This window comes from Betta splendens, chromosome 7, assembly GCF_900634795.4.
Source record: "Betta splendens chromosome 7, fBetSpl5.4, whole genome shotgun sequence".
NCBI lineage: Eukaryota > Metazoa > Chordata > Actinopteri > Anabantiformes > Osphronemidae > Betta > Betta splendens.
The window spans coordinates 6,368,608-6,381,950 of record NC_040887.2 but is presented as its reverse complement, the minus strand read 5'-3'; the positions used below and the strand labels follow the sequence as shown (position 1 = coordinate 6,381,950).

General features: G+C 43.9%; 1 protein-coding gene across 1 annotated transcript in view; it reads right to left on the bottom strand.

Moving 5' to 3' along the window:
• casz1 (castor zinc finger 1) overlaps window positions 1-825 on the bottom strand; it is a 70,318-nt gene extending 69,493 nt beyond the window's left edge. Inside the window, exon 1 of the mRNA XM_029155184.3 lies at window positions 368-825. Coding sequence (XP_029011017.1) covers window positions 368-416 — 49 coding nt within the window. The 5' untranslated portion in view covers window positions 417-825. The remainder of the gene's footprint in view (window positions 1-367) is intronic.
• Window positions 826-13,343: the final 12,518 nt, after the last annotated feature.

Genomic DNA, 13,343 nt, shown 5'->3' with positions numbered 1-13,343 from the left:
GATGGAGAAAAATGAAAAAGCCTGACGGGGGAGTTCTGCTGTTCTCATATAGGACGGCAACACACTGACAAGAGAAAATGAAACTGGCTTTTTGAACTTTCTTCACGTGTACTGAGTGAAACCCAGCGTCGGGAGTCGTGTGCTGGGGAAACGGGCAATCATATTTGATATTGCAGTCACCTTTGGGCACTGTCAAAGAGCTATAAATAAGGGTGTCGCAACACTAGGGTATACGTACGTGCTGGCACATAGTTTAATCATGAACAACTTCCCCTCTCTGTATATTTAGTCAGAGATAAAGGCGCACCTTCAACTGTCAGCTAATAAAACATATCTAACAAAGACAGAAGAGAAGAGGAGTACTCACCATATTCAGGGAAGTCGAAGTTAAATCCTCTCAGACATGTAACTTTCATAATATTACTCAACTCTGTTAGAAAGTCATTCGAATGTTGGCCGGTTGAGGGGAAATAAAGCGGAAAAGTAACTAGACAAAAAAAAGGCTTCCTTCAATCATGCACTAAACTCCTTGACATGTAATCTGTCAATAGTTTGTTGCTGAGATAATGCCGGCTGCCACGAGCGGATTTGATTGGCAGCTAAGACTCTAGCCCCTCCTTCCTGTGGTTTGACGGGGGGTAGGTGAAAGAATACGGAGCCTCCCCCTTCCCTGCTCTGCTCGCTCGCTCGCTCTCTCTCTCTCGCTCTCTCGCTCTCTCGTCTCTCGCCCGCCTGCTCGCTCGCTCGCTGCTCTGCTCCCGTACACACACACACACACACACACACAGACCAAGCTGTTGGTGATGTTGTCTGAATCGGCTGATAGGAAATTATGGCAGAGGAGCCGGAGCTGTTTTTTCTCCCTCCCTCAGTGGGCTGGCCTTTTCCATCTTTGTGGTCCTCTAGCCTTTCAACTCTCTTGGGGTGGAGCCTCCACTGCCTCTATTCAAATGAGGGGAGCGCGGCACTATAAAACAGGGGTTTGGGCACGAAAAGATGAGACCTTTACTAAAATATATCACACATTTACCGCTTTTAGCCTTTGCAGTAATTCCAATCAAACGCCTTTCGGTTTAATTAGAACTTTGCGTGAAATACAAGGGCAGGAAGTGGAACCAGGTTTTGGCACCATGTGAGCTCCTCGCCCAACGGCTCAACCAGTCAAGACACTAGAATATTTCAGGCTGGGTGCGACATTCACAGTTGTCCTCAAACAAGTGGCCTGAGAATACGTGCCTGAATGCGTGAGGCGGCGGCTCACACTCATAAAGTACTGCAACCCTTTCACTTCTCTCTGTTTCGGCGCCGTGTACTGTACTTTTTCGCCTCTCTGTGGGAGCGCAGTCATTCTCCTTCCCTCCCTCTGATAAGCTATCAGTTTTCATTGTAATTTCAGGTGAAATGATAAACGGCAGCCGTTACCAGGTGACAATGAATACTTTATAAGACAAACCCCTTATTTGCCTGGCAGTTTCTTCCGCAGTGGCATGCAAAGCGTCTCCAGACAATTTATACATAATGCTCATGGACTGTAAACAGAGGTCTAGATCCCCAAAGTGGACATTTTTTTTGAAAGTGACTTTAACTTTAAAAGGATATTTTTTTGCTCTTCACACCAGTTGTATTTTGAATAAAGGTGGTGTAAAACTAGCATTTAATGGTTAGAGAAAAGAGGAAATGAACAACTTTATGGCTGTGAGCCATACAGTAATGCAATGATTCAAGGGCCCACAGTAGCTTCAGTTCCTGACAACAGAGTCCAAAGTATGTACATAAAACAGGTTTTGGTTGATTCTGAAAATTGTGATGACTCACCCTGGTTAATAATGGAAAAAAACAGCTTTGTCTGCTCCTTTCTAACCCACATAAAGAAAAACGTCCTTAAACAACAGGTTCCACCCTTGATCCAACATTGTGCTGTTTTTCTTAGTCACCATAAAAATCTAATTGTATTTTAATACGTGACCTGAGTTGGCACTAGATGTTTTTCATTTGCAAAGGTGTTGGATTAAAGCTTTTGTCAGTCCTGTTCACCATCAATCATGTGTTGTACAGTCGGTGGATTGCGAAACTACCCGACTTGTTAGTTTCAAAAACAGATCAACACAAAGTGCTACAGTGAGTGTAAACTTGATGTTGGGGGACGCTTTGCAGGGTGAGGTCTATTCATGTGACAATGTCCACGGGAGGGAGGGGGGGGGGGGGTTGTCGCCCATGCACTGCAGCCCTCTGGCCATCGAGCTGCCATCTTTGGGGGCGAAACCATTACTTTTCAAACGGAGCTGTGGGGCTTTTCGTTTGATGTGCTCCGGGGGCATTGTGCGGTGCACGCAGGAGAATGTTGAGGGCAAGGTGGAGCGTGCATGCGTGTGAGTGTGCGTGCGCGCCGCTGTGCGCGTGACATGGCAGGGGTACATCAGTCAAAGGGCCGCCGGGCCAGACGTTTGGCCGCCCCTGACAGTGCACCCCAGGAGGGGCTGGTCTGGTGCAGGGCCCGCTTCGCGTCCTCCGTTCCCCGGGACAAAAGCCAGGGTCCAGTTGAAAGATGTGAATTCTGTGGCTTTTGTGGCCAAAGCCTAGAGACATGCCGAGTGAGAAATCTGACCTTTGCCGAGAGTCAGATTGTGTTTTTGAACCCCGCTTGCTGTCTGCGGCGGTTCAGGGGCGAAACGCGAGCGAGGGAACGGGAGTAGAGGGAGCGGGTGCGAGTCAGCGCAGGGTGGGGGTCTGTCCTAACTGCTGAAGTGTGCAGGTGGGGGGGAGAGGGGGGCTCTGCATGAAGCGCTCTCACTGCTCCCAACTTTAAGCAACACAAAGCAAAGTAGTTGGAGTTTTTGGGCCAACGCGGATCCGTTTTAGGCCCGATATTCACTGTCATGTTGTTGATAAATTGGCAGGAAATTGAACGTGTAAACGCCTAATTCTGAAGCAGGGGGCTTTTAAAGTGGGCTTCAACTAGAGCTCACCCTAGTGTTATTGGAGGTTGCCTGTGATGTGGGATATTATTCCCTCTCACGTCTGTTTATATTGCATTATATATTTATTTTTAAGCAGACAAGGAGCTGAATATTAAACGTACACACAAACGCAGCCCGAGCGGTGACGCTGCCATACAGCGCCTCTTGATGATCATCATTTGCATTACTCATGACAATGATTCCTTAGAATCTCATTTGATTTTAGTAATTGCAGTAAAGCTGTATATACAGCTACATACATACACTATGAGGGTCACGCGGAGAAATCAAATTGTAGGCGCCCACTTGAAAGCAATTAACGCTGAGTTTATACGAGGTACTGTGAGGTGCATTTGTACGACGCGGCGCAATGTCTCTTTTTTCCATGCACTGTTTATGATGTTACATGAATTATGATCTAGCATGTTGCTTGGCGGCAGTGTGCTGAGAGCCCAGATTTTGTAGATAGAATAGGCCTATGTTTTTGAGTCATACATTTTTCTTGACACTGCTTTCATCCCCCAGCCGTAATCATCATATCTCCCCCATTGCTCTCCCGGATGCAGACATCCATAATGCAATCTTCCTAATTTTGATCCCTCGCAATCTGGTTTTTTAAAAAGGGAGGGGAAAAAAGGGACATATTTCTGAAGGCTCGCTCCGTAATCATTTTAGACAGATAGCCTTTCCCATCGCAGATGAGCAAATATTTGTAAACCAGCTATCTAATGGAAAATTATAGTGAAATTAGAGTGAAATTCATGACAGTGAAATCCGATTATCTGTAATTCTATTATGCCATCTTAGCCCACACAGCATATTTTTGTAGAGTTTTTTCCATAAATACCTATGCCAGGGGTCCTGCTAATCAAATAAAATTGAAATTCATCTTCCCATTAAATTCAATTAGCTGCAATTTCTAAAGCCTAACAAAGATTTTAATTACTAAATTATAAAATTCTCCCTAGCCAAATTGGGGAGAGAAAAAGTACATCCCCTGCATCTGAAAAACAAACCCATGAAAGGAAATTGTTGATCAAAAAAGATATCCAGGGGAAAATAACATTAGGGAGAGCACTGGGGCCCTTATTCAGCGAGTCTGGGTGGGGAGTGACGTGTGCCAAGTACCGGGCTCCTGGGCCGGAGGAAATGAACTTAGCTGAGGTTCTCTCTGTCTCTAAATGTCTGCCCTCAGAGTTATTATGCTGTAATTGACTAATTGACACCTTAATTTCATTTATGGGGCTCCTGTGTTCATAAAGCAACCTCTGGGTGGGGCAGTGGTCTTGAGCGGAAGCAAGGATCCAGGACACCAGGTAGGGCCTTGGGCCTTTAGTGCTGTCCTCGGCAGATGACGATTATGCTTTTGATAATGAAATGGTCAGGATCAACACACTGACTTAGCAGAGGCTTAAGAAGCATCTTACTCCTTTGTTTAAATCCCTCTGATGCATGTTGATGGCTAATAATCATGCGAGTCCAGTCCCTCAATCTGTCACTACAGAGAGAAATGACCTCCTTCAGGGTCAAACGGGTATTATTTTCAGGAAGTAGGTTCTTAAACTGCCAAATGGAGATGCTGTGCAGTGCGACTAGTGCTTCAGCTTCCTTGGGTTCGCGGGCGATAAGAGGTGTGTGCTGTGCGGTCGTAGGCCTTGTTTCATCGGATATGTGTTGGATAAGCATTGCTGGTAGTGTTCACTGGAGAGCCCACTGCTAACAGGACAGCTCTGGGGTCTCAGGTCAGCCACAAGGAACGTTTCCCAGCCACAGACTCCTCCTTAGCAGTGGGCCACTAAAATAACAGCTCAGCACCCTCTGCAGACTACAAAGCTCCATCTGAAAAGGCACCTGCTGCTGTTATTCACTTCGGCCCCTTTGGCGGATCACTCTGCCTGTTTAAAAGATGCATAGAAGAGAAAGACTGACTGAGAAATGATGAATTATTTAAGTATGATGTCTAATTGTTTCAAGGCAGACATCTTGTTTCTGGAAGGTAAAGGCTTGGGGGGTGGGGGCGGCTGTACATGAGCGCGGAGGACTCCTCGTCGAGAGGTCTGTCTGCTCCGTAACGCAGGCGGCTCCGTAGCTGAAGTGTCTGGGTAAATATGACCGAACTGAAACTTTAATCTGCTTTTTCCACACCCAAGCTGGCTGGGTATTAAAGATAATCTTTTTTGTGTGTCATATGGTGGGAGATATAGATGGAGCTAATTTTTAGAGACAAATCTGATATTTGTCAACTGGTTGAAAAAAACCTGGGGATTTTCTCCTAATCCTCCTCTGGATGTGAAGGCGCGTTAACAGCAAAATGCAGATGGTGTTCTGTGCACGGAGAGTACCCAGCACTCAGCGCAGTGCATACGGAGAGGCGCTCGCTAGCCTCACTAGGGCTCAGCACAACCTGCAGATAGCGACTCCCCCCCTGCACACACACATTATAATTAACAAGCCACTTGTTAAAGCAGAAGCATATTAGTTTATTCCAAAGAGCAAACTTTGCAAAATACATTTCTTGGTTTCTTTCTCTTTACTTTTTGTTTCCTTGCTGACATAACATCCTTACTTCTAGGCAGTGTTCATCAAATATTCAGTTGCAACTCAATTCCAATAAGGAAAAGAAAACAAATTATAAATAAAATGGAGGCATAAATCTTTCAGGATCCTAATTCTAACTTTCCCTTGGAGTGTTTCTGTCTTTATTTTGTCACATTAAGCAGTTTTGCTTTCCGTTCCCACTGCTAGGCGTGGCTGATTTTACAGTGGTGGAAAGAGCCCTTTATTCTCCCACTCTCTTGTTTTGGAACACTGTGCATTTTGTGGTGTCACTTCTTTTATGCACAATTATCACTTGTGTAACTTCTGGTTTTGTTTTTATGAGAGATAGAACAATAAAATCTATGTGATGTTCTTTTTTTGGTTGCAGTGGGACTGTCGTAAGTATAGCTCCATTATGACTGCAACCAGTCGTCACGGCGATGCGAGGCCGTCCTGGCGGCTTTATCTTATCCTGTGTTTTAGGCAGATATTTGCTCTGCTCATTTTAGCACCAGGATGCAACCTGCTTGGACGCATTCCTTAAAAGCTCTGGGGCTCTTCATTACATTTGACATTGCATTGATAAAAAATTCTGTGGCCTTCCACAAACATCAGGATACTGTACATATAGTACTGGTACATGACATACTAAGAGAGGAGCATGTCGTGTGTACACTGAAGTACAGTAGACCTCATTATTGTGTAGATGGGCTTAAGGGTGTGTACTTCTAAACCAATTATTGAATATATAGCCACAAGTACTAAGGTTGACAGTATGGGACAGAGCAGATTAATGTCAAGAGGACAGGAAAGATGCTGACAGCATAAAACCTACAATAGGTGCAGAGGGACAGACCATAAAACCTGCAAAGTCCAGATAAACTGAACTTATTTGCATGCGCTTACACAGTAACGCTCACAGTCACTTCGACATTAAAAACCGCAGGTCCTGTACTGTATTTCCATCGTCATCTTCCGGGAAGAAGCACCTGCTTGTGCAAAAAGAGTGTATGAATATTAATACGTCATATAATTAATCATTCATTCTAAGGACCTTATTTGTTTATATCGTGAGCCTTTTTACATTTAAATGCTAAAGTCACTTAAATCAGACCCAGCAGGTAAGGAAGCTGTATTAGTCTGCGGCGCGTGTCTGTTTATCCTGCACAAGATACTGCTGACTTCTATTGATTAGGCCGGTTATAGAAAAAAGTTGACATTAGGTGAGCTTTGAAATTCAGCATTTTTTTAACCTTCAGCAATGCTTGTCATGCGCTTGTACAATAAATAAATTAATATACACCAGGAGGAAGAGAAGGGGAAAAATTGCTAAAGCTCTTTTGCTGTAATTGGCTGAAAAGCAAGGGCAGCAGAAAATTTACAGGCAGACAACAGTGTGAAGGGGACTCGGTCACAGTGCAAAACTAAGCCCTCGCCACCAGCTAGGGAGTCAGCGGGCTGGAGCAGGCCAGCGAGCCTCTAGGTGCCTGTCTGGCATATCTTAACTAGCATGAGGCACTTGTCTCTCCCCAGCTTTGACGGTAAGCTGCAGATCACAGTCCATTTTCTGGACAAGTTAAGTAAATAACCCAAGCAAGCATGCAGAAGACAGTGACAGGGAAAAAGAAATCCCCAAAGTCACAGTGGTGACACTCTACTAAATCCAATCAAACTGAGGAGGGAGAGGGAGAGAGGCATAGAGAAAGAGGGAAGGAGGGAGGAAGATATCCTCTTTGCTGCCTGTGTGTGTCCAACAGCATTGATGCAATAACACCTCATTCAGTGTTTAGCCCTTCTCAAAGGACAGGCAGGGATAACACTTTAAACCCTGTGGCTTTATCTCCTGCAGATTTTCCATAAAATGCCAAGCCAGGGAGCCGGGGCCATGTGACTACCATGTAGGTCAGGCCAGATGGGGGGTAGAGAGTGTGGGAGGTGAAGGAAGAGAGACAGAGTGGGGGAGGATGGGAGTTTTCTAATGGAACTGTTGAAAATAGCAAGCAGTAACCAGATTAGGGCAATTAAGATTCCGTCTGTAGCTGTTGCTGAAAAGAGCAAGGCTGAGAATTCAGACGAGAACAAACAATACAAAGTCTGGTGTTTCAGTGAATGAGCAAAGTTACAGTGTTTTAAGTGAAGTCCGACTGTTACACAATGTGGTCATTTGTTCTCTCACTGTAAAAAATACATCTTCACTCCTTTAATAATTGAGAAGATTTATGTGAAGCGTTCCTCGGTCGGTGCGACTGTTCAAGTCTTTTACTTTGAAAAGTCTTCACGGCGCGTTTTTGCTCCTTCTGATATAATACAGGAATCAAAGTGCTACATGTGACCAATCAACCGAAATATATTTCTGAAGTTTTACAGTTTGTTATATCTGCGGGTAAAGTCCATTTCTGTGCAACCAGCCAGTGATAATGTAAATTATTGTGATCATTGAACGCAGCTACATCAGTTAAGTAACCTTTGCACACCCTCATCACACTTCCTCTACCTGAACAAAACACCTGATTTACAATGTGTTATTTTTTAGAGCACGGTGTGATAACGGTTGCCTTGAAGAAAACAAAGCCTCTCATGCATATCAAACCCAACTTCAAGCAGGTGAATCCTGACCTTACAGCCCACACTGCACATTCTATGCACTCCATCGCTTGCCTCCGGATCTTGATTTCTATGAAAGCATTTTCTGGTGAACTGGTGGATCATTATCCATGACATTTTCAGAATAGCGAGATATGTCAATATTCGAAAGCTCAATGGGCTTGTCTAATTGAACTAAGGGGCCTTCGTTTCCATACGCTGAGGGCCCAGGGGTTCCCAGTGGAATACCAGTGACGCCTGATGGAATATTAAAGATGGACAGGATAAGGCTTTGTGCTGTTGACTGACCTTGACCTATTTTTTGACCTGTATCCTCACTCAATCACATCATTCCATTCTGATCAATAAATCCCAATGTGCCAAATAATGTGGCCAAATAGTGACTGTATCCCTTCTGAACATCTGCATTTCTACATTAGGCCTGAGCAACAGTGGCTCTGTACAACCTGGCCTCAATCAGACGCAAAGGCACTATCCCTCTGAAAACAATATTGATCAAAACTAGCATCTGTCCATGCATAAGAGCTTGTTTCCATTGATTTTTCCTCTTTGCGCTGAAAAATATAATAGAGTTGATACGAATTACAGGGTGTTTTGCTTCAATTCATCAGCAGAACTCAGATAATCCTTGCCGTTGCCAGGGAAACATGATAACAGTTTTTGTCTGTTTCTCAACAATCAATTACTTTAATGCAGTTATGCTAGTGTTTACAGAGGAGCACACAGCAGCCTGCAGGAGTCAACAGCACTGTAGCCATACAGATGATGGCAGAAATAACGCAGACGAGCAGAATTCGATTGCAAGGCAAATAAAGTAGAATTTAGATGGTCAGTGCACACGACGTAGCAAAGGAAACACAACGTAGGAAAGGTCTGAACCAGGCGTCACTATATTAGCCTTGCTCTAAGGTTTGACTTCCTGATATATTGCTATAATGCACTTCATCAAATATATAAATGTTTAGTAAATCTCTCTCCAAACTATGTCAGCTGTCACATTAGCTGCCTCTAATTTGCAAGCTTAGGGCTGATCAGCTCAGTCTGGTGACACTTCTTCCCGAGAAGCCTTCCAGCAGTTTGCCTTAAGAGGAGGTTGTGGGAATTACACTGGTCTGGCAACATGAAATATGTTTTATCATTTCACTGTTGTGGCCACAGCTAGAGATTCAAGTCCCTAAGCTAATAGGCTGCTGTCCTGGTACCTTGTTAAGTCAGTTACACGTTCTTATCAATTTCACATTTAGTGCTTCATTGTGTGTGTTCACCGCTGATTCAAAAACACATTCTGCAGTTGCACATTTGTGATCCTCTGATTCGTCAGAGAAGCGTCCCAAAGAGCCAGAGCTCAGCATGGAACCTCTCACCCAGCTCTCTAAAAACAAAATAACACAGGCAGCCTGGTGGACTTTGGTTCCTGACCCAGTGCGGTGCAGAAAGGTGATGCTAATTATAGCTACTGACTTGTGATAGACCACTTGCAGACACCCTGCTGGGCCCTGGGAGACGGGACAAAATAGAAGTACCGCACACAGCAAAGTACAATTTGGGCAAAGTGTGTGAATCATAGCTGATGTAGACGTACCATCTGCAGAATGTCCAAATGATTTAAATACATAAAAATATGTGGAAGCACTATAGCACATGCCATTTTCAGACATCAACATCATTAACATGGACTGTTCATGCGCATTATGTGCTTGAGGAACAGCCTATTACAGATCCATCACTTTCATAGAGAAAAGACAATAAGAAACTTTCACACATCAGACACTCAAACACTCCCAACTTCTTTAATAGATGGATATAACTGCACTCATTGATAAAGTTCCGTAAAGCTCAACAGTCTCACTCTATCCTGCTCTTTGGACTGAAAATAATATGATGCTTCATCTTTCAAAGATGTACTTTTCCTAAAGCATTGTTGATTGCCCTGTGTCCATTACTTGGAAGGATTATGATAATATTCCACATTGTGCTCGGCGTGATGCACAGGAAATTCAATACTCAAAAGGTTAATGCAATCAATTAGGATGACAAAGGAGTAAAGTAAAACCCTCCTGCTTGTGGAAAAAAAGGAGACAGGAGAAGAGAGGGGGAGAAAAGGTATTGAAAGCTTGAATGGATCCACAGAGAGAAAAGAGGCACTTGAAATGAGAGAAAAATGGCATTTATTCAACGCGTATCGTCCAAGGCCGACTAAATGAAACACACAACACACAAAGTGTATACACAAAGGAGGAAAAAAAGCCCTCAGATAGCGAAATGCATCATTCAGCACTCAACCAGTTGTAATTGAACAATACAGAAGCAATATTTTTGTTTGAAGGTAATCAGATCCCTAGGCTGAAGAAGAAGTGCCCAGTACTAGAGGCTCCAGCATCGATTCAAGGCGCTCTCAGCGTCCGATGGACTTTTCCCCCCGTTCTGAGTCAAGTTTCCTCTCCACACTTCATTCCCATGTGCGCTGTTGCACAGGCTGAATATTAACAGCGTGACAATTGTGTACGGAGAGATAGCTTTTGTTATTTAGATAGATGTTACAATGCTACACAACACAAAGGAGCCTCATCATTGCAGATGATTGGATAAAGTTGGATGGCAGCATTGGGCGCCACCACCATTGTAATAATCCATATTACCTTTTCAGGCTCAGTCTGTCAAAATGGTGATGTATTAATCACATTTCAGCGATCCTCAGTGGCTAATGATAATATTATGAGAGTCTGGGCGCCAATATTTTGCTAGCGTCTGTAACACCTATGTTCTGCCGGTGAGTTGTGCAAGAAGAAAAGCCTAAAACCTTGTAATCCACTTAGGTAAGGCAGCAGACTTACCTACTTCTGTGAACACACAACCTCCTCTACCAGCTTGACAAAAAGCAGCACATCCTCTGTTCCACACAGTTTGTAACTGAGAGGGAGCCGTGCACACACACGCTCCGTATCTGTTCTTAAGCTGAAATTAAAACTTTGGAAAACAAATAACCTCAGAACACAGGACATCAATAGAGTCTACAAGCTGTCATTTACAATGCATTTTCAGCAACTAAGTTATATATTTGACATTTTGCTAGTGAGTGGGGTGTTATGAATTAGAAAAGAAGCGGCACAGAAAGGATTAGACTTAAAACATTGATTTCCTGCCAAGCGCGCTGAACTACAGCCTTGTTATTCTACATTTCCCAATGTCCATTCAGCTCCACTGTGAACAAATAAAGAGATATGTAGACAAGCAGAACAAAAGCCGAGGCTGGGCGGTAACCAGGAGTTTATTTTTTTACCATAAGAATTCCAGCGTTTCAGGGGCACAAATGCTGTAATTTGACCTACATCACATTTTTCTGTTTGGGCATTTTCGGGTCCAGCAGCCACGTCACAGAAACAATGGGCCAAAATAGGCTTTGAAGTCGGCGCTGAATGAAAATGGAGGGGCTGACACATGAAATGCCCTCACAGCTGGGCTGCCCCCAGTCAAAGGAAAAACAAATACTTTGAATGAGAGGGGGACACGCCGCTCCTGTCTGAGCTTCCTAAGGCCCTGAGCCACCACCGGGAGGTGGGCTTTCACGATATGCCCGTAATGATGGATGGATTGGGAGGAAAGTCTATTCACATGGAGATGTTACATCATAAATATTTACACAGGGACGCCGTTTCTATGTAGCCTTTGCCTGTTTTGACACACTGGAAAAATTTAAAAGGACAAAACGTGTAGGAGAGAGAAAAGTGTGGAAAATGAGAAGGCGGCTTCTGGTTTTTGTTATTATACAATACTGAGTGATACAATTATACTAAATTGAGTTTTATGAGTTGTTGCTCTTTTTTCCTCACTGAGACAAATTACCTTTCCTGCGAGCTGTGGGCTTTATTTACCTTTATCCATGACTGAATGAACTCCTGTTTATTAGAGAATCATTGTCCTCCTACACACGAGCCTTGAAAAGCCGGCAAAACGCTAAACAGAGTGAGGCTGAATTTCAATCATCGGCCATTATCAAACCAATTTCCTTGCGCCAGAAGTAGAAAAGAACCTTCAATTACAAAACACATAATATACACATATTATAACTGGCCATTACTTGACAATTTTTCCCAATCTGCCTAAACTTTGACTGTGACTAAAGATAAGTAAAAAGGAGACACCGCTGTTGTTGGTAAGCAGCCCCACAAATTTCTGCTCAGTGAGCTCAATTAAAAGCCTTGAAGTCCCCTGAGATTGTCCCTGGAACCAATGAAAACAAATTTGGCAGTTTAATTTTCTTCCCACTGTCTGAGAGAGGGACTCCGCTCTGGGAGTGTTCCCCAGCCCAGTCTGTGGGAGCAGAAAGGAGCGAGGGCTTTCATGTTAGAGCTGGCTGCTCTTTATGATTAGTTGCATTAATATATATCAAAAGCCAATTAAACTAACTGTACTCAGTTATACTGTTGTTTCGTGGTCAGACAAGCAGAGACTCGGCTCGGCGGCAGCGGACGCTTGCTTTGCCCGTGCACAGGGTCGAAGCAGCCAGGGTGAAATGTGTGTGCGGCGCTACCCCTCAGGTCACTGTTAGTTATCGTATCTATGAGCAGATCTTTAAATAGTACAGTCATCATCAGGGAGGTACACTGGGCATGTATGCGGGGCTCTGATTGATGCACGGAGTGTGTCTTCTCTCTGGTGTGTGAGTGACACCACCAGAAACAAAGGAGTGCGGTGTAGCCTTCCGCCTCAATTCACGACCACGCCGCCCCCCCGGTGATAGCGAGGGTCTCTGGTTTGACATGAGACAGCCCACGGTGTCACTTCTGAATGTTTAGATCCCTCTTGACTAGGAGGCCAGGGGCAAGGGCTGTTGTATGCATCCTCATGACAGACTCCCACATCAGCATTGTGCTCATACCAGCTAACATCATTAGCACAGAAGGTTTCATCTCAGGGAGAGAAAAAAAAGCAACCCAGTTTCTTCAAGTCACAAGTCATTAGTGTCCTCTCGAGAGTCAAATTGTACAGAGGCAGATTTTTTATCAGCAACAAAAGGTTTTATACTCCTGTTAATTTGGTGGATGTCATCTGTACTTAGAGGCCTGTGTCTAATGTCTGTTATACTAATAAATGTCATATAGTGGAAAAATTGTACTATTTTGTCAAGATGACAATGTGGGATGTTGCCACAACAGCATCCAGACATGAAGCAGAAATAAGTAATAATTACCAGAAGACTGTAACTCAGTTAACAGCAATGTGGCATGAATGGATGCACAATTA